This window comes from Chiloscyllium plagiosum, unplaced genomic scaffold (genome assembly GCF_037043375.1).
Source record: "Chiloscyllium plagiosum isolate Xiang-an unplaced genomic scaffold, Cpla_swu_hap1 HiC_scaffold_6, whole genome shotgun sequence".
Classification (NCBI taxonomy): domain Eukaryota; kingdom Metazoa; phylum Chordata; class Chondrichthyes; order Orectolobiformes; family Hemiscylliidae; genus Chiloscyllium; species Chiloscyllium plagiosum.
Window position 1 is genome coordinate 70,485,270 of NW_028270144.1, and position 22,913 is coordinate 70,508,182.

Sequence of the window (22,913 nt, forward strand, 5' to 3'; positions counted from 1 at the left end):
ACTGAAGTCCACATAGATGACGTCCACCGCTCGCCCTCATCAATCCTCTTCGTTACTTCTTCAAAAGACTCAATCAAGTTTGTGAGACATGATTTACCACACACAAAACCATGTTGACGATCCTTAATCAGTCCTTGCCTTTCCAAATACATGTAAATCCTGTCTCTTAGGATTCCATCAAACAACTGCCCATTACCGATATGGGAGGAAACCGAAGCACCTGAAAGAAACCCATGCAGACAGGGGTGAGACTTTTGCAGATTTCACACAGGCAGCCACCCGAGGCTGTATGGGTTTAGGAGTCTTTAGCCAGTCATTGAGTACCACCACAGTCATTCAAGAGGCTCAGGTATTGCAGTGGGACCACAATCAGTCAGGTGCTTGTTCTGACCAGAGTCCAGGCATCACCAGACCAGGAATTTATTTATGCTCAGTCCTGCAGATCTAGTGTAACCATTCAAGGGATCAGAAGTACATCAGCCATCTGGGGGCTGGGCATCCTCAGTTGGGGCTGTCTGTCTGCTGTTATGTCTTAGAGCTTTGTGTATTAATGCTCAAGGGCTCATCAATGGGTAGCCTGTGTAGTCCTGGAGAAAGTGGATACACAGGTTTGTGGAGACAAATCAGAGCTGATGATTTGAGTCCAGTGACCCTTCTACAGAAGCTGCCAGACCTGCTGGGTTTCTACAGCAATTTCCATTATTGTTTATTTCAGATCTCCTGCATCTACAATTTTTTGTTTTATTACCCCAGACCTGTGCATCCACTTTCTCCAGGACTACACAGATTACCCATTGATGAGCTGAGTTGCAGCTCCACCCAAGACCAACAATGATTCCCCCAACCCCAACTCTTCCTGTTATCTTTTGTGCTGCTGACCCTGTGTCCCTGATTACTTCTCAGCTTCTCGCTGTTTCCATTCAGCCCTTTTTTATAATGGTTAATGTTTCCAATTTACTCCCTAAAATCATGGCTTTGTGAACTGGCCGTTCACCCTCTTGTATTGAGTCTAGTAAAGCTGCAGTAATCCAGTCCCTGTACACCTCCATCCCCCATCACGAAGGACTCAAAGCACTCCGCTTCTTCCTTTCCCGCCGTACCACCCAGTACCCTTCCACCGACACCCTCCTTCGACTGACTGAACTGGTCCTCACCCTGAACAACTTTTCTTTCCAATCCTCCCACTTTCTCCAAACAAAAGGAGTAGCCATGGGCACCCGCATGGGCCCCAGCTATGCCTGCCTCTTCGTAGGGTATGTGGAACAATCCATCTTCCGCAACTACACTGGCCCCACCCCCCATCTTTTCCTCCGCTACATTGATGACTGTATCGGCGCTACCTCGTGCTCCCACGAGGAGGTTGAACAGTTCATCCACTACACTAACACCTTCCACCCCGACCTCAAATTCACCTGAACAGTCTCGGACTCCTCCCTCCCCTTCCTAGACCTTTCTGTTTCTATCTCAGACGACCGAATCAACACGGACATCTACTACAAACCGACCGACTCCCACAGCTACCTGGACTACACCTCCTCCCACCCCGCCCCCTGTAAAAACGCCATCCCATTCTCCCAATTCCTTCGTCTCCGCCACATCTGCTCCCAGGAGGACCAGTTCAAAATACGCACAACACAGACGGCCTCCTTCTTCAAGGACCGCAATTTCCCCCCCGACGTGATCGACGATGCCCTCCACCGCATCTCCTCCACTTCCCGCTCCTCCGCCCTTGAGCCCCGCCCCTCCAACCGCCACCAGGACAGAACCCCACTGGTCCTCACCTACCACCCCACCAATCTCCATGTACAGCGCATCATCCGCCGTCACTTCCGCCACCTCCAAACGGACCCCACCACCAAGGATATATTTCCCTCCCCTCCTCTATCAGCTTTCCGTAGAGACCACTCCCTCCGCGACTCCCTTGTCAGATCCATACCCCCCACCAACCCAACCTCCACTCCCGGCACCTTCCCTTGCAACCGCAGGAGGTGCAACACTTGCGCCCACACCTCCCCCCTCACTTCTCTCCAAGGCCCCAAAGGAAACTTCCATATCCGCCACAGATTCACCTGCACCTCCACCCACATTATCTACTGCATCCGCTGCAGCCGGTGTGGCCTCCTCTATATTGGGGACACAGGCCGCCTACTTGCGGAGCGATTCAGAGAGCACCTCTGGGCCACCCGGACGAACCAACCCAATCACCCTGTAGCACAGCATTTCAACTCCCCCTCCCACTCCACCGAGGATATGCAGGTCATTGGACTCATCCACCGCCAAACCACAACAACGCGACGGTCGGAGGAGGAGCGTCTTATCTTCCGACTGGGAACCCTCCAACCACAGGGGATGAACTTGGACTTCACCAGTTTCTTCATCCCCCCTCCCCCCACCTTGTCTCAGCCGAATCCCTCCAGCCCGGCACCACCTTCCTGACCTGCAGTCTTCTTCTTGACCTCTCCGCCTCCACCCTACTCCGACCTATCACCCTCACCTTGACCTCTTTCCACCTATCACATTTCCAACGCCCCTCCTCCAAGTCCCTCCTCCCTACCTTTTATCTTCTCCTGCTGAACACTCTCTGCTCATTCCTGAAGAAGGGCATGTGCCCGAAACGTCGAATCTTCTGTTCCCTAGATGCTGCCTGACCTGCTGTGCTGTTCCAGCAATAAAGTTTCAGCTATATTGTAAATCACCCACATAATCAGCTCCTAATCAAAATCTCACTCTTCGATCTGGAATTTTCCTCTTTCACCATCATCCTTCTCCCAGTGACCAGTCTATTAAACCCCAACCCCAAACTTGAGGAACTGAATATAGAAATTGCTGGAGAAACTCAGCAGATCTGGCAGGTTCTGTAGAAGGGTCAGTGGATTCAAAACGTCAACTCTAATTTCTCTCCACATTGTTGATCTCAGATGGAGCTGCAATTCAGTCATAAGGACATAAAGTTCAAGCCTAGACACCTTTGCATCAAATACAACTAGTAAACAGATAAAATGGCTGCTACCGTATGCACAGTGATAGGGTAAATTATTAATTTCTCTTCAGGAACCAAATCCAATGATTTGCATCTGAAGCTTGGCTAGCGGCAATTGTACAAATCATGTATCTGTTGATTCTGTAATGCCACCCATCTGCCATCAAACTGGATTCTATTGAAAGGTCATTCTCTTATGAAATTATGGTCTCAAGCAATCATATTTTGCATCGATTGGTCCCTTGTCATGCCAGATATGCAAAGCTAAGTAGATGCAGACTTAAAAATGTTCAGACTTGACAATGGAAAACAACAATTTGGAGCTGCAGCTTTCCACATGATCTGTGGAGACAGAAACAGAGTTAACATTTTGAGGCTGGTATGACTCTTCTTCAGCAAGAGTTCAGGGTGCATTTGACTATTAGGAAGAAGAATCATATTGGACTCAAAATATTAATTCGGTTTCTCTCTCCATAGATGCTGCCAGCGCTGCTGAGATTCTCCAGCATTCTCCGTTTGTTTTGATCCAAAACATGATGTAGTACGAATTCACCTTCTCTGAGCATAACAGGCTATGACACACCATAGACAGTCAGTAGTGTGTTGGATGGGCTGGGCACCTCTGGAGTGACCTGAGAGGTATCTTCTGGAAGTCCTGTATGTGGCTTCTCCTCCTTATGCATCCATGCTGGCAATACCTGTCTCACTGAGAGGAAGGGTAACCTGGAGTGAGGCTGTGGTTTCTTATCCTCTTTTTGCCTTGCAATGGAGTGCAGGTCAGTGTGCATATTCTGCAAACTCTGAATGTATTAGACGTGGGTCTCTGTGGCAATAGCAATTCTGTGCATGCAGGAGTCAGCACAGAACTGATAACCTCTAACCTTTCTTCTAGTTTACTGCTTGCCTCTGACAAAGCTGTACACTGTTGCTAAGCCACTATGTTCATTTTAAAGTCTCAAATGGCCAACACCATGAGATTGTCAAATAAAAAGTGAAAGAACTGTGGATTCTGTAATGCTCAACCCAAAACATTAACTCTGATTTCTCTCCATAGATGTTGCCAGAGTTACTGAGCTTTTCCAGCAATTTCTGTTTTTGACCATGGAATTATCTTCTGGTTGGGTCTGAGCAGAACACCTGGTCTACATGGTGCTCTGAGTGTGAGAGACCTGATAAGTTTCTTCCTCGACCTGTTGTGAAGATGTGTCAGTGATGTGCTCACCCAAATTGTGCCCCCATGTCTAATCTGGAAAGAGAACCTATCAATGTGGAAGTTTCTGAGCTACTGGAGGATGTGGATGAAAGCCTTGCCTGTGCTTCTTCTGAGGATTGAGTGGCTTCCTCCTCAGAAATGGAGGTGGATCTCAACATGGACAGCATTGGACTCTCTGTTGTTTCAGGCTGTTCAGTCTCATGTGTGATAAGAGGGAAGTAGTTGTGAAAAGAAGGACAAAAACATGTTCAAAATAAGAATGAGTGAGGACTGATGTTACTGAGAGGGGAGTGCATCACAGCATGGCACAATATAATTTGTATGAAAAGGTAATCATTGTTATTTTATTGGGAGGAAGTAATACACTTTTAAGTATTGATCAAGTTTTTATATTGCCCTCTCTGTTGGGAGATAGAAATAAAGTATGCCACATTACAGCCATGAGACTCCGTGGGAGTTATTTCCAGTCTAAAACACCACATAAGGAATTACAGTTAAATAGTTTATTTATTTTGTATGTATGGCAAATGTATAATTAGTATTATATTTGAGTTTAATGTTTATGTAACTCAGATCTAGAGAGATAAAAATTAAAATGACTAAAAAAAGGTTCCAGATTCAAATCTGCCACACATTAAATAGAATAAGTAATAAAAATAGTAAGTAATAAAACAAAGGAGCTGAACAAAGTGCAGAGTGATATATTAGGAATTAAAACAGTGCAGGTGAGCTTGACTATTAATTTAATGTTACTTAAATAATTCCAATAACATCATACAGAAATGCAAGTTTTGGTGGCGTGCCACAACAGCTGGGCTCATGAGTCTATGGCAAATATATTGTTTTCATTGGATGAGTGTGTCGCTGGTCAGGCCTGCATTTATTGCCCATCCCTATTTGCCCAGAGGGCAGTTAAGAGTCAACCATATTGCTGTTGGTCTGGAGTCACATGTAGACCAGACCAGAGAATGATGGCAGTTTCTGTCTCTAAAGGACATTACATGTGGTTTATGACTATTGATAATGGCTCCATGGTCATCATTAGACTCTTAATTCCAGATTTTTGTTGAATTCAAATTCCACTATCTGCTGTGCTAGAATTTGAGCCTCAGTCCCGAGAACATTACCTGGGTCTCTAGATTAACAGTTTTGTAATAATACTACCAGGTTATTGCCTCTCCAGTTGTGATTTAAAATAATCATATCTGCATTTACTCTCTGTGTTTTAAGGAACTTCAGTTCAGAGTTATTAATTTGGGGCATACGTCTGGGCATCAGGAAAGATATCTTGTTCCAGGAAGCAGTTGCCCACTTGCACTGAGTAGTGGTGCAGGTCTAGTTCACAGTAAAGGAGAAGGGCAAAATGCAACAGGTACTATGGAACTGAATTTCGTGGTGACTGTCTGCTGTTAGTTTAAGGTCACTGGGAACCTGTTTAAATATATGAGTTAGTACAGAGATGTAAGTATTATTGATCAGAATAGTCAGTCTTAGAACCAAAGGGTCTGCGTTGTGCTGTATTTTCACCATTGCTTGGTTTACGCATGGATCTACATTTTCTCATTAATAGCCATGCTGTGGTTTGGGAAGTGTTGGCACTAGGGAAGGTGAGTAATTTATTATCCTCTTTTACCTGCTATAGCCTGCATTGCACATGAGTTTAATTTGTCCATTTTCCTCATTTATTCAGCAGGCTTGTTGTACAATTTTGGTCAGCTTCTGCTTTTTTTTTGCACTTTGTTACTTCATTGTCATTACACTTTTGGATTGCACCATGTTATTCTTACAATAAGTAAAACATTGATTGCAATTTATATGATTCTGTTTTTTTTAAGAAAAGGCAAAAGTCTGAAGTAAAAAGTTAGAAGAGAGAGTAGATTATATTACATGTATCTTTTCCACTAAGCCACCCATAAATATTCCCTTGGAGAGCTCCCTAAATCCTAGGGTCAGAATATATACATAATATGGATATGCATCATGTTACTGGATCGTCTACCTCCATGGAATAGGGTGCGAGGATATTTCACTGTAGCATGGGGAGGTATCTCCTTAACTGATACTGACTCCCACTACTAAAGAATGAAGTTCTGGCATGAAAATGAAAGTACTGGAAGTAGAACTGGCAAAATTCTTGATTACTTAGATCATCCCATAAAATGCAACTCTGGTGCTGAAATCCATATAAAGGGGAGCAATGTGGGGACACAAGAAGTGCCTGTTCCCACTTGTAGCGGGATCTTAAAACAGTAAAAATAAGTAACTGAGAGCTGTGGTTACAAAATCCTGCCTCAAATTCCCCATCTGCTAGCCCAGATATTCTATTCCTTTTGCTTTTTGATACTGAGTAGCATAAATACCATTGCAAAGAACTGTTCTTATTTTATGTGATGTTATCTTGTGTCTGAAGTGTTCATACAATATGTTATATTTAAGTTGATTTCTTGCAGCATTAGTCATGGTGAAAAAGTATATATATGGTTTTATAATGACAAGGAAGTTATACCACATAATGTGTACAACTTGTTACTGTACAATTAAGTTTTGTTTTTGTGGCTTGTAACATCAATAGGACTCCCTGAAGGATAAACTGATTTTTATTCTTGGATGGTCAATCTTACCTGTCCACTTTCTTCATTACTATTGATTTTAAGATTGTTTTCTAACATTCTGTGGATAGAGAATAAATAGAAAAATCATAAACTCAAAATACAATTTTATGAGCACAATTTTATTCACTTGCAAGAGACTAAATGACAGCAGAATGTCAAAAATATTTTAAGAAATGTATAGCATAAAACTTTCTTAATATATTATCCATTGTCAATTTGGAGTATGATAATTGCCAGAACATAATAAAGGAACATTCAGACAAAGAATACACAGTGGAATTCCTTTATAGTGTTGTTCAATATACCACATCATCACTTATAGTGCAAGGTCTCATGATTCCCAAAAGAGTTAAGTCTTCATATAAATCTTCCCTGTGCTAGTTAAAGGTTAAGAGGTTTAGGAGAAAATTAGGAGGTTTCTATTAACAAAGTCCAGCTATAATGTGATTTCACAGTTTCAATTCCAACATCTGCAATTTGATGAATTTTCACTTTAAAAATTCTTTTTATGATGTTTCCCATTATTTGTCATTGCCTCCAGAATTAATGGAATTTTAGACATGAGAATATTACTTTAATATGTGTACTTTTTGCAAGTCTTTCAAGCTTTTTATGAAAAATGGTTAAACATTTGAAACTGGTACATAAATTTCATGAATACACTCGGCTTAACTGATCTTTTGCATATCTTGATTGTACGTCAACACCTTGCTTATATCATTTACTCTTAAAAGAAACATTAAACACTTTACTAGCCAACATGGCTGTTTGTGTGTTGATTTAAATAATATGATAAAATCATAAGAGAGGAATAAGAGGATGATCAGAGGAGGGTCGCGCTGATCAGGGATAGTGGGGGGAACTTGTGCGTGGAGTCTGAAGAGGTAGGGGAGACCATAAATGAGTGTTTTACTTCAGTATTCACTAATGAGAGGGACCTTGTTGATAGTGAGAACACCGTGGACCAGGTTAATAGGCTTGAACAGATGGATATTAAGGAAGTGGATGTGCTGGAAATTCTGGGAAGCCTCAAGATAGATAAGTCCCCAGGGCTGGATCAGATATATTCAAGGTTACAATGGGAAGAGAGGAATGAGACTGCTGATCCTCTGGCGATGATCTCTGCACCCTCACTCTCCATGGGAGTAGTACCGGATAATTCAAGGGAGGCGAATATTGTTCCTCTGTTCAAGAAAGGTAATAGGGAAATCCCTGGGAATTACAGACCAGCCAGTCTTATGTCTGTGGTAAGCAAGGTACTGGAAAGGATTCTAAAGTGGGATTTATGGCTATTTGGAAAAACATTGTTTGATTAAAGATAGTTAGCATGGCTTTGAAAGGGGCAGGTCATGCCTCACAAGCCTTATAGAGTTCTTTGAGGGTGTGACGAGACAAGTTGACGAAGGCCGAGCAGTGGATGTGGTGTATATGGATTTCAGCAAGGCATTTGATAAGGTTCCCCACTGTAGGCTCATTCAGAAAGTTCGGAGGTATGGGATACAGGGAAATTTGGCCGTCTGGATACAGGATTGGTTGGCTGAAAGAAGATAGGACGTTGTAGTGGATGGAAATTATTCTGCCTGGAGGTCGGTGACCAGTGGTGTCCCACAGGGATGTGTTCTTGGGCTTCTAAATGCTGAACTGTATTAGAGTTACATGGTGGCTCAGTGGTTAGCACTGCTGCCTCACAATGCCAGGGATCTGTGTTCGATTCCAGCCTCTGGTGACTGTCTGTGTGGAGTTTGCACATTCTCCTCATGTCAGTGTGGGTTTCCTCCCACAGTCCAAAAGATGTGCAGGTCAGGTGAATTGGCTATGCTAAATTGCCCAGAGTGTTAGGTGCATTAGTCAGAGGTAAATATAGGGTAGGGGAATGGGTCTGGGTCGGTTACTTTTCGGAGGGTTGGTGTGGACTTGTTGAGCTGAAGGGCCTGTTTTCATTACTGTATGTAATTTAATCTAATCTTAATCCTTTGCAATTCCAAATCAATAAAACTGAACTGTTGTGTCTCACTGTCAATGTATTCTAAGAAATATAGGGCTGTATTTTACCAAAAATCAGCAAAGTGCCAACTTCAGAGAGTTTCATGGAGAGTTTCTGCTGAGTGAGTCTTCATGTAGTTCTCCACTGCTCATCTCATTAAGAATGCAGCATGTCTGCATGGCGCTTTTTTTCTCAGTCAGCAATGGCAGGACCTCACAGTGTTCGTGCTATGGGTGCCATATTTAAACCCAGCTGTGTACTATGTCAGTTGCTGGTCTGAAGTATGCTGTCCATGGTCTGGAGAAATGCCATACCACAAGAAGGTTAATGATCTCCTGTACTCTGTCAGGGTAAGAGCCACCATCTCCTCTCTGCTACCTCACATCCACTCTAACTCTGTCACTGCACCCATCCTCCACAAAGGCTCATGGTCTATCACTCTCAATGCTGCATGAAGCATCTTCTCTCAATGGCTCTCACCCAGCCCATTCCCTCAATATTCTAAAAGTTACTGCCCTTTGTACTTGCTACTCAGTTGGATCACCACATCATCTTTCCTGACTGAGGAAGGACTAGGAGGCTGACTAACATAGTCCCCTTTGACAGTTCATTGCAGCCAAACGAGACAAGCTACCTGGCTATCTGTCTGCACTAAAAAGCAAGGCAAGCAGAGATACTCTGAGCAACCAAGCAAGCACAGAGTGGATGAATGCTCACACAGCAAGATAAGAGCCCGGAGATATACCCTGTACTGATGCATGAGATGGTTGTGTGACCTTGTATGCAAAGTGGCTTGGCAGGAGCATTGCAAGGTAAGGTGTTAGTGAGCTCCAAAGTGCAGTATTGAAATGCTGAACTGTATTAGTCCCAAATAGGTCATGGTGATATGGTGAGGCTGGTACTTTGCCAATGCCAACCTCCATGCTCACAGTTGAGCATCTCAATGGTGAGCCGAGAGAGGCCTGTTTGCATGCCTTTATGTGCCATTCATGTCCAGTCTCACCTCATTGATATGCATTTCCTATCCTACCATGTGCCAAAGAGAAAACTAAATGGCACAATTCCAAAGTGAAGGTCAAAGCAGGTACCAAGTAACTGCAGCACACCAATTGCTGCTCTGGGCCATATCTTGGACAGCAGGCACCACATTGTAGGGCACACACCATAGGCTACCACGCCCCATGTCAATGGAGATTGGTATCAGAAATGTACCAACTTCACTGAAGCAACGTGGCATATCTCCTATTCCTTTTACAATATAGATCTTCACTTCAATACTGCACTTTGAAGTGTACTGTCACCTTTCACTCTAACATTGCTGCCATTGTGCACAGGGAAAGATTCCCAAATCATGCATCAGAATTAAGATCAGTTAGCCATAATTGTAATCCAGCTCAGGAGTCTTTGCCTCTATCATCTATGGAGTGGACCATTGTCAGTCCCGCTCAGGTTTATAAATTCATGAGGGGCATGGATAGGGTAAATAGATAAGGTCTTTTCCCTGAGTTGGGGAAGTCCGGAACTAGAGGGCTTAAGTTTAGGGTCAGAGGGGAAAGATTTAAAAGACGTTTGTGTGATTTGAGACTCTTTAAAGAGCAATTGCAGTTAACCAACAGCCACACAGTACAGGTAAAATATAAAATACTGTAAGTGCAGTTTACAGATTAACCTATTATGTCAATTAAACGTTCTGGTCCCAAGCACTCTTGACCAAATCATTCAACATTATGAATCAATTGTACTAATGGCTGTGAGGCACAACAGCATTTTTAGGATCCGGAAAGATTCAACCTCATTGCCAAAGTAGCAATCACCTTCCAAGATTCTATGGCCTGCATAAGGTGCCGAAGCTGCTCACTTTTTGTCATTCACTTTTTATCTGGTTCTGCAGTTTGATTATTTTTCTACATTAAAGGCATAATATAAATGCAAATTGTTTAACGTATCAAACTGAATGATTTAGATCTTGTTCTTATTGTTCCTTAATATGTTAGTTACCGATCCACCCACGATGAGTCAAAAGGTCAAAATTTGAAACATGAAGTGGACTTCTTTAAGGCAGGTTGTGGAGTGAGGCAGAATTTCCATCTAAGTGATTCTCACATCAGGGGTATTTGGATAATATGAGTAGGCTCCTGTGCAATTTACAGCACTGAGGAGAAACTCACCTTAACATTATTCGTACAGTTCTTGGACCAAGGGGATTTAGAATAGGGATCAATCCTGTCTTTAATTCATTTTGGCCTATTAACATTAACCAATTTCTAGGCAATATGTTTAAGTCAAAATTATCCATACATGTACACATTGGGAATAAGTGAATTGTTCACTAACCCTGAAATGAATCACTTCGATCTATTTTCTATTCAAAGCAATACCTTAATAGCCTAACCTTTTGTTCCCTATCATTTCGGGGAGAAAGTGAGGACTGCAGATGCTGGAGATCAGAGCTGAAAATGTGTTGCTGGAAAAGCGCAGCAGATCAGGCAGCATCCAAGGAGCAGGAGAATCGACGTTTCGGGCATGAGCCCTTCTTCAGGAACGGCTCATGAAGAAGGGCTCATGCCCGAAACATCGATTCTCCTGCTCCTTGGATGTTGCCTGACCTGCTGCACTTTCCCTATCATTTCCCCAATATCAAATCCAAGCTATATTTCCACATAGGCCATATGACCGAATTTTTCAGATGAGTTTCTTGTGGGCCACCATACTTAACAATGTTTTAACAATTCTTTATGCAAACCTTGAATGTTCTAACAATCGAGAGGTATCCTTACCTGTCTGGCCTACGTGTGATTCCAGACCCACAGCCAGGTCCTCATCTCTACTGGAGTTCCATAGCACTCTGTCCTCTGTCCAACCAGCTTCAACAATGACCTTTCCTCAATTGTAAGGTCGGAAATGGAAATGCTCACTGTTATGATAGCTCTGCACAATGTCTAGCAGCATTTGCAACTCCTCAGATACTGAAGTCGCCCATGTAGAAATGCAGAAAGACCTGGACAATACCCATATATGGGTTGACAAGTGGCAAGTAAAAGTTGTGCCACACAAGTATCAATAACCACTTCTAACAAGACAGAATCTAATTATTACCCTTTGACATTGAATGGCATTACCATTACTGAACAGATCTTTTTGAGGTTTACCATTAATCAGAAACTGTACTGAACTAGCCAGATAAAGATGTGGCTTCAAGGCCAGATTGAAGACTAGGAATCCTGTAGCAATTAACTAACATCCTGTCTCTCCAAAGCCTAACCACAGTTTACAAGGCACAAGTCAAGAGATGTGTGCAGCTTTAACAGCACTCAAGGAGCTTGACATCATCCAGAACAAAACAGCCCACTTAAATGGACAACAACCATAAATATTTATTCCCATCCTCATTGACACTCAACACCAGCAGTGTGTGTACCATGTGCAAGAAGCAACACAGAAATTTACCAAGGCTCCTTAGACAACATCCTCCAAACACATGAGCACTATCACCTAGAAAAACAAGAGGAAAAGATACATGGGAAAATACCACCTGCAAGTTCACCTCCAAGCCACTCATCATCCAGACTTGGAAATATATTTTCAGTAAATTCTTCACAGGAACTACCCATGCCAGGTTAATTGTTAATTTACAACTTGGTTGGTCTGCTAGGATCTTAAGGATCTGATCCATTATAATCAGATTTCTTTTACATTTTCCTTATTAAAGAATGTTCTGTACATTATCACAATGTTTATATTTTTACACATATCGTTTCACTCATAATTAACAAATACCACCCTTTCTACATCGTAAGTTAGGAATTTATCTATTAACCAAGTCTGGTTTCTATCCTTTCTCATTTTCTCGCACACTATTACTTTTTCCCTTTGTTATATTATTGTAGATTGACTAAGTCAAGTTGTCATGTCTTTGAAGTACAGAATGAAAATGTTTTCTTCTTTATCACATACCTTCAATTGCATTGCTTCAGCCTTGTTACTCTCTTGTTAATAAAAGACTCACTATGGTCATGATGGTGTCCTTCTACTCTTTTTACATATATCACATTTATTACCAATCTCTTCTATTAGCTTGGTGCACTCATTGCCCCTTCCACTTCATCTTTTAATAGGACTTTTAACCAGCAATCCTTTCAATACAATATAATCCTATTTTCTTTTAATTTTCTATGTCTTGATGCCAATGACACCAACTTAATATTTTGATTTGAGTGATTATGTCTTATTAAATGAATACAATCAGGATTGTGTAAACTGTAGATTCAGTGGCTTCCCAAAAATCACTTGTCGTGATTGTCGTATTTGCCTTGTCGTATTTTACTTCCAGTTTGAGCCATTTTCATAGACAACCTACTCAACAATATATGCATTTCACTTGACACTACTTCAGTCCCGATAAAGTGGTGCAACCTATTTAAGTGACAGAGAACTTCCTTTAGTGATTGCAGCTTGTTTTTATTGTTAAACCTAAAGCGCACAGAACTCTTAAATTCCTTAACTTTGATCCGTATCTTTGCATAATTGAGGACCATACACTCTGTATTCCTGGGGATGACTCTTCTGTTATAGTTTTCTATTGCTTATTTTAATTGTCAAGTGTATGTCTATACTCACTCCTTTTTAGCCATGTTTCTTCTTTTGTTTTTATGCTTTCAACCTGTGCCTGGTCAGTCTTGCATTGCCACTACCATCAAATTCTCCATCTTTGTGTTACGGCTGAATGGAGTCATAGAGATCTACAACATGGAAAAAGGCCCTTCAATCCTTTGCATCTTACTGGTCAAAAACAGCCACCGAATTATTCTAATCTCATTTCCAGAGCTTCGCTCATGGCCTTGTAAGCCTTGGCATTGCAAGTGCACATCTAAATACTTCTCAAGTGTTATGAAGTTTTCTGCCTCCACCAGCCTTACAGGAAGTGAGTTCTGAATTCCTACCACTCTCTGGATGAAAAAGCTTTTCCTCACATCTCTAAACCTCCTGTCCCTTATCTTAAAATGTCCAGTTGAGGTCATCTTTCTTATGAATTTTGCCCATAAAGTTTAATAACATTGCTGAAACTTCAAAGTTTGTGAGAAGATTTGTAGCTCGGGTGCTCGTTGCTGTGGTTCTGTTCGCCGAGCTGGAAGTTTTTGTTGCAAACGTTTCGTCCCCTGTCTAGGTGACATCCTCAGTGCTTGGGAGCCTCCTGTGAAGCGCTTCTGTGGTGTTTCCTCCGGCATTTATAGTGGCCTGTCCCTGCCGCTTCCGGTTGTCAGTTTCAGCTGCCCGCTGTAGTGGCCGGTATATTGGGTCCAGGTCGATGTGTTTGTTGATGGAGTTTGTTGATGGAGTTTGTTGATGGAGTTTGTGGACAAACACATCGACCTGGACCCAATATACCGGCCACTACATCGGACAGCTGAAACTGACAACCGGAAGCGGCAGGGACAGGCCACTATAAATGCCGGAGGAAACACCACAGAAGCGCTTCACAGGAGGCTCCCAAGCACTGAGGATGTCACCTAGACAGGGGACGAAACGTTTGCAACAAAAACTTCCAGCTCGGCAAACAGAACCACAACAGCATTGCTGAAACTTCTTCAGTGTCCAGTTATTGAATCTTTAGCTGGTTGAGAATACTTCACACCTGATCTTGCTTTTAGTAGGAAGCAACCATGCCAAGGCTTACATTATTTTTTTTTCATAATAAAGGCTTAACCTATATCTGCAGTTCCACTTCATTTTCGCATTGTTCAAAAGGTTCAGGTGCACAAACTGTCAGTGGGAAGTCATACTCCAAATCTTTGCAGCCATTCTTCTAAATAGTAACTCCAGTTGCAATCTTCTGTCTCTTTGTTTCCACCTTTTGACAACTATCCTCTGCTGTCAATGTCAATTTGGATCCAAGTCAGTTGGTGAGTCAGAAACCAAGGTGCCTTTCTTTGTGGATCATGTTTTATCAACTAATTTGTCTTACATCTCCTTCCACACAACAGTTCTACTTTTTTCCTCTTTTCCTTTCTGTTTTTCTGTTTCATCATATCCAGACGTCCTCTTACACACAACTGAACATTTTCTCCCCTTACCAAATCAGCTATGGTTTTTTTTCCATCTATTGATCACCGTCAGTAAAACACCAATGTTTTACAATCAATTAACTTACATGTTGTTTCCTCTTTATATCCACACAATCAGTTAGTTAACCTATTAACTCCAATCACCTGCTTAACTACTTGCTACATTAACAAGGAGTCCGCCAGATTTTTGGTCCAAACATTATCACCTCATCCATTATAAGGTCAGCAATGGGATTACTTATCATTGAGATACACCTTTTCAAACAAGACTTGCATTTATATATTATTCTTTGCAATTACCAGACACACCAATGCAGTACTTTTGAAGTGCAGTTACAGTTGCAGTATTGGAAACACAGTAGCTAGTTTGTGCCCACCAAATTCCAACAAATGACAATTGATAACAGCTGAATAGCCTGCTTTATGGAGTGTTGATTGAGCAATAACTATTGGTCAGGGCATTGATGATACAAAAGCAAAATGCTGAAAATCTGAAATTAAAACAGAAAATTATGGAAATAGTGGCTGGCAGCACTTTCTTGCTCAGCGTCTAAAACCCAGTCAATGGCTGAATGGCGAGTAATTTGTTGCCAATAGATCCAATGGGTTTCAGATTCTAACAAGACATGCTTTCCCTCTGCTCATCTCTTTCGTTTTGGATTTAGTCTGAAAGTGGAAAGATTCCACCTGTAGGTTTAATTCCTTGCAAACATGGAGGAGCAACCATCAGACCGTCTTCTGCTACTGCATAATATCATAAAACAAATGTGAGTGAGAGTTTTATACCAGTATGGTGGATTATCAGGTTTTGCAGTAACTAAGTTATTTGAGATGCTCAAGTATCTCAATTAGCTTGATGGCTAATGCATGGTTTAGAATAACACCAACAGTCTAGGTTCAATTCCCATTGTAGCTGAAATAGACTTGGCATCTGTGTCCTTACTAGAGCCCTGACAGTGGAAGGGAATGGCAAACCATCACTAACAAAAATTGAGAAGAAAATTGTTCAGGTTGAAGAATTATGAAGAATGAGGCAAGGCCCTGCCTTCAGGCAAAGCAGAAATGGAATAGAAAGTTATTCAAAACGAATGATCACATACTTTTCCCATCTTATGCATCCATTTAAACATCAAGCCTTTTTGATGTACTGTATTCGAAAGTAAATAAATATCTTCTAGATTGAAGTTTGCAAAATATTTACGGGTCTAACATTTACAAACATTTTTGAGTTTTGTGTTTTTAAAGAACTGATTTAAAGTTAACATACCTCAAAGATGATTGACTCCAGTTTTGGCTAAGCAGGTCAAGCACTGGTAAATGTGCTTCTAGCAGCATTCTAACAGATCCAGAATATTTTCTTTTAGCAGATGTCAAGTCAAAAATAGTCCCATGTGTCGAGAACAAGGTTAATGAACAGGCTTCTTCAGGTAATGTATCTGTACAGACTATAAATATATTTTACTTAATTCATTAATGGAAATACTTTCTAGGTATAGTAACAGACACAGAAGACAACTTTTAAGATCTTTTCCAAACCAGCAGTCGACTTATTTCCAGTTCTGTTCGATGATCAGTAGTATTCAACAATAGCTATTAGAGCAGAAGAGAACATTTTCTTCACCACTGTGCTTTAAAAATATCATTATAAATATTTCAGGTACTGTAACCATTCTTCGGGTCAATGTTACAAATAGCACCTTAAGAAACAGCTTTTCTCAGAAGAAATCTGAAATGCATACAATCATCTTCTTAGTAACAATCATGTCCATTGCGCATGTATAAAATTGGAAAAGGAAAATCCAAAAAGCACAGATAACAGACGATTGCTATTCGTATGAAGTTTTCTCTCATAAGGCTAATAAAATGATCGTGTCGCAGAACTGGCCAACATTCAGGCTAAAGAGACTGTGAAACAGACTGTTTCCGCCCTATGGCCTCACTCCTCAGTTTTCTTCCATACAAAATGCTAGCTATTTTGCTTGGCTCTTTGCCAGTTTTGAATATCTCGCTGTGTGCAGTATTGAATTAGCATAATGTCTAGTTAGCCCTTTGCTAAATGGTGAACTATAATTGAAACAGTACATATCACCATCAAAAATAATTTATCGTGATCTCGTAGTTTTAATTTTTTTCTTATTGTCTAGCTGACAGTCCAGGTTGTGTCAATTAGTGATTCTTCAGTCTGGACACTATAAGCCACTAGCTGTAGCTTAGTGCAACAACACAGAGTTTCAAATTTCAGCCAGCTTATTTTCTGAACATGCTGTTTCTAAAATAAGCTGTCACCTTAGCAACAGGGAATCTTAACCCAACAGACAAGTAAGAACTTTGATCCCAATCTATCAGTCACAGTGAGACAGTGTTATACAATTAAGAATTATAAAGTAGTTAAGGGGCAACAGTTTTGATATAGCCTTGAAATATAAGCCTATTACTTGCAAGTTATTAAAAGCTAAAATAAGAAAATAATTTTATTTTCTGTAAAAAAATTATAAACTTGTAAATACTTACAAATTATTAACTTCTGCAACTCCAACTGTATTTGTCCCGACTAGCTAAAGGTTAATTGTCTAATCAAAAAGACTGACAAACTTGAGCTGTCAAATTTTCACACCATCAAAAACTTTCAATATAGCTCATGTTCCACCCTGAATTCAGAGTGGCTAATAATACTTTGAAGATTCATTAATTACATTTATTAGTTTAATTTAATTTAATTATTTCTATTGTGTATTTAATCTTGTGTTGTTTAATAAAAACTAAATTGCAAGTTTTGTTCTGAGTAACAAAGTCGTTCAATTTCCTTTATAAGCAATACCTTTCATTATTCTTCTATGGTAGAGTAACACTGAACTGCATAATTGAACTTTATGTTCCCAAGCTATGGACAGGGTAAAAAAAGGTTGGGATTCTTGATCTTGATTGATAATCAGTGGCCCCATTGTAACATATGCATGTGTGTGTGGAGACGTCTGATGAAGACATGATGAGACTTGGCAATGATATGCTCCATAATTTAATAGTCTGCATACATTCACTGTCTTGTCTCATACTTGAAGAATGGCCATTTGGGTAAGGTTACTGGAGTCAAGCCAGCATTTTGGAATCATGAGTCACCAGCTTCATATGAGGAAAAATTGGAAAGATATAAAAATGATAGGTTTTAGTTTTTAAAAGTCCTATGAAAATTTATTTTGGTTAGTTTAATTTTGGCGTATTTTAATGTCCATTTGTGTCCTGAAAGAAGGTTGATACCAATCGTAAATTGTTCAGCTATGTATATTTGGCTTTAATTAATCTTTTTGCTCCATGTATTTCTGTACCTTGGAAGCTGCAAACAATAAAAGATTGCCTGAAAAATATTAAAAACAAATGGCTATCCAAGAATTGAGATTAGCATGACTTTAGTGGTAGCTACTGTGGGTGCAGACTCGATAAGCTAAGTATGACTCTATGACTCTAATTGTTTTCCATCTTCGGGTTGAATGGAATTCAAAGAATGAACATACTATGAGACGGTGCCATTAACTAAAAAACATATGACATTTAAGCTTTAAGTTAATTATTGTGATTGAGCACCCACTTTTTACATTTTTACAATTCCTTGGGAAGAATAACACTCAAATTGATCATGAAGTGAATAGGGTTACTCAGTTTATGGCATTAGTGCAATGCACCAAATATTACCTCTTTTAAAATTAGTTATTAATATGATGTTAGGTCATGGACATATACTACAGAGAGCCAGGATGTTATTAAAGTAGGTACTTATAAATTTATTAACAACTCCATACACTAATACTTCAGTCACCTCAGACTCACATGGACAATGTGGGTTATATACTTACTTAGATTGCTCTAATGTTATATACATTGACTGGCCAACTGACTGATTAGCTGGATGACTGTTGACTGAATGAATGGTGAGTAAGACACAGGCCTCTTAAACTACAGCTCACATGTTGTAATGTCATTTAGCTATCTTAAAGGTATTCTTTCTGAGATCTGTTCAACAATATATGTTAGCATAAATTTCGCAGTCCCGACATCAGTCCTTGGTAGCTTTTATCTTTTGAGTGGAATGCAGTACTCTTTGTGAAGTTCTATTAAAAATTGCTCCTGTGGTTTTAGATGAAAATTGTCAACTGGAAGTAAGCTTAGAATCTACTATAATGCCTTGAACACTTTAGTGGAGAAACTTAAGAGAAAGCATTCTATTTCTACAACCATCAGGTAGAAGAAGACTGCCTTAGTATACTACCAGAACAGCATTAAATGGCTTATGTTTATCCCCCGGGAACTGACAACAGTGTAGAATGAAGTTCAAAGATCTGACCCAGGATGTTTCTCATTCAATCGCATTGAAAGATTTAGTGCCTTACTCTTGATGTCAGTTCCAAAACTCTGCCACTAATCTCAATGCTCACACTCTCACCTCCACAAAACTGATGTTTTTTTGTTACATCAGGAAATCATATTCCCATACGTTACATCACTTTAGTGTATCAGTCCAAACTCGCTATCTGCAATTTGCCCTGGAGCAGTTTAGGCTGGATATTAACGGAGTAGGGGAGACAGTGAGGAAAAGGCAACCAAGATCCACTTCTGGGAATCTTGATGTTATTTGCAATGCCTGCAATTTTCACCACTGCAAGTTAAAGGTGTGAGATGGTTGTGAGCCAGTCAGGTATGGGTGTGGCTCTGCAGTGGTGAAAGTCCCTGACTCCACGAATATCCAGACTGTGCTGCTCCATAGTGATTTGCAGATAAATAGTTCAGACCAAACACTCATTGATTGTGATCTGCCCTCTTATATTTTTGTTTCTCTGGTGGTGTAGCTCTGTAGATTCTAATCTTCCTTTCTTCCTCTTCTTCTAGCTACAATAACAGTGCAAGCACCAAATCCATTGGGATGAATCAGAAATTTTCCAGAAGTGCCTGAATAAGACCTCTCTTTTGACTCGACAAATTACTTTCTCAAAGGATTGTCTTCAGTTACTGCTGTCAAAACTCCTAACAGTCACAAAAGCAGCAAACAAACAGTTCAAATATATTAACTAGCAATTTATTTAAAGGGAGCTGGTGATCACTTTAAAATGACATCCTACAGCCTATTCTTCCTTCTGATTGCTCTGACTGGCAGCTGGATAGACACAACAGTTGAAAAGTACATTTCGATCCAAAACAGTCATAACCTGAATTAACATGTTCAACTAGATGACCCTTTTGCACAGGAATGTTGGATGCCTAAAATAAATTTCAAATCAAAGTGACAATGAGAAAGTTAAGTACATGAAATAGTGCCAAAAATCTGACCTCCTGTGTCTGAATGCTCGTATTCTGGAGTTAAAACCAATGTCTCCAGGTTAAGAATTTCCTTCTGCAAACAATCTAAGGATATAAAGGAAGATTGGATTTTCTGTTTTATTCCTTCGAAACACTTGCATTTGAAACAATAAAATCGTGTCATGACAAAAAATGATTTAGCTTTCAATTTGTCACTGAGTTTGTCAAACTATAGAGATCGGTAATGATATTAGTCTAGTAAATTAGCAGGATTTTATTGTACCAAATAAACAGGTAAATCATATATATCAGTAAATCAAATATTGTTTTGGTATCATTTTATTGAGAGGCTAATTTCCAAATATCTTTGCTGAGTTCAACATTTGTATGGTTTAACATTTGAAACTTGTAGTGGAGCAAAATTATAAAATTTCATGAAAGTCTTTAATAATTTCCTGAAAAAAATATGAGTGACAGCAACATTCTGTTCTAGTCCATTCTCGACACATCTAGATTTTTAAAATGCCAAAATCAAATCTAGACAGAGATTAATTTTCTATGCAATTATAAAGAAAATCTACAAACATTTACAGATCAAAAACGGATCAAGAACATAAATGTTCAGTAAGCATGCCTGCACCAGGCTGATATCTTCTAGAACTCTGAAATGTCATAACATGATTGTAATGCAAATAAAATTTCAAAGTGAATTATGTTTTACTGGATCAAAGGAGATTTTAAATTAAATTGCCATTCATAACCAATGGCTAAATATTATTTGTGCTATATATTATATTGGAACCATATTTGTAACTTATACCTTACATATTGTATTAGTACTACCATTTCCAGATATCAAAGTAATATGCAAATAAAAGCAGGAAGTAAGTAAGACACTCAAAGTGGTATTGCATGTCATTGTTAGATTTAGAACTGTTACTATCTGAGGTATGATAAAATGATTAATATATATTTTGAGGGAAAACCCAGTCACCCTGAAGCCAGATACATAAATTAAAACCAGATGTAGACACTATCTATATTACTTATAGATAGACTGGAATGCAATTCATGTTCTATGTTTGAGATCACTGACTGGAAACAGCAAGCAGGTTGATTATGTATGACACAGATTGGGCAGTTTTTAAAAATTCTCATATTTCTGGCTCAGCCACAAACACAAGGTTTGCATCTGCAGCAAACTTCATTCCGAGCGTCAGTAAGACCAAATTGCTTCAAACCATATGTCAAAACAATGAAAAATGATATTCGGCTCACCTTAATATTTGGGATTCACAGAAGATATTCTCTCCTTATGATGGTATCCTCGTCTTCTAGAACCTTCTGCAATACAAATATGCAAAAATTCATCTCACAAAATATTGGGGTAAAGTAAAACAATTTGGCTTGCTTTTGTGTATTCTTGTTTACCATAATTGGATCTGTAAGACTATCAACTGTACTTGAAGGTATTTATCATTCCTTGAGCACTAACAATGCAGCAGACGCGACTTTATAAAGGACAGCCTGCTGCGTGTCCAAAGATTCTCAATTTGAACACAAAACAACACAGGGGATCCCCAATTTCCCGACATCCAACTTATGAACAAGATCCCATAGTACTCAACTTTAAGCATCCAATATGTGAACATTCACTCATACTTACAAACGGATATCTCATATTGTACTGTATCATGTTCCACCTTGCAGGCAAATCGACTTATGAACATATTCTGAAATGCAACCTGTTCATAATCCAGGGACTGCCTGTAGGTCCTTTCAACTATGGAAATCAAAGTCCCTTGATGTCAACAGAACCTCAGTTACCATTTTGGGTGGTGATGGTGCGTTGGAGGTGGTTGTAATCAGTTCCTTCAATAGAAAAGAAGATAACTTGTGTACTGGCATCGGGACTCTGGAGCAGTCTTACACATCAACGGTGTCGATGGAGATAGGACATTATTCAATGAGGCAGAGTTTTGAGAGTATATGGATATGAACACAGAAAAAAGATAGATTTCTCGTTACCTAATGTAAGCATAGATCAGAATCTTCTATATATTTAGTATCAATGTATAATATATAGTGTTAGTTTGAAGTCTAAGCCTGAAGACAGTTCTTGACTTCGCTTTCTTCTTGGCCAGTCTCTCATGAGCCCACTCATAACATGGCATTAATCCACAAGATAAAAGGGGTAGATATGGCAGGATGCACTGCCTAGAAAATCTTAGCAGTTATGACCAAGAAACAGATCAGAGATTGGCTGGAGAAAAGGATTTTTAAAAAATCATCACTTTAACAAATGGCTGCTATCACTTTCAGACCAGCCAGCGGCTGCAGAGAAAAAAAGCCATAGAGCTGAACAACAGCAGTGAAGGAAACATCTCTGAACAGAAATCTCCTCTGGAGAAACTATCAGAACACTGTCTCAAACAAAACTTTAGACAACAATATAGGGAAGAAGCGTACAAGAATATAGCGAGAACAGTAAAAGCCCACTAGCAGCTCAGAAAGCTCTTTTTGGATCAGGTACCCATGAAAATAACCCGATTATAGGACACCCAAAGCTGATTCAATTTCTTGAGGAAAGGAATTTGGTGCAAAATTACATCGGACATATAAAGGTTCAGCATCAACGATATAATGACGGTGAAATAACTGCACAGAGGCCAGTATCCTGTGACCAAGAAAGTCACTGTTTATTTACATGTGTACAGTACATGGGCTACTCAGCCAGCTCAGAGCCAGTCCCTACAATGAGAAGACTCAATTAATC

The 22,913-nt window shown here is 39.9% G+C and overlaps 1 protein-coding gene across 2 annotated transcripts in view; it reads right to left on the reverse strand.

Annotated features, from left to right (window-relative positions):
• Positions 1-20,333, reverse strand: part of aff3 (ALF transcription elongation factor 3) — a 97,746-nt gene extending 77,413 nt beyond the window's left edge. For both annotated transcript variants that reach the window (XM_043691690.2, XM_043691689.2), the window contains exons 1-3: positions 20,168-20,333; positions 16,119-16,296; positions 6,815-6,863 (exon numbers count right to left, since the gene is read on the reverse strand). In XM_043691690.2, coding sequence (XP_043547625.2) covers positions 6,815-6,863; positions 16,119-16,296; positions 20,168-20,321 — 381 coding nt within the window. In that variant the 5' untranslated portion in view covers positions 20,322-20,333. The remainder of the gene's footprint in view (positions 1-6,814; positions 6,864-16,118; positions 16,297-20,167) is intronic.
• Positions 20,334-22,913: the final 2,580 nt, after the last annotated feature.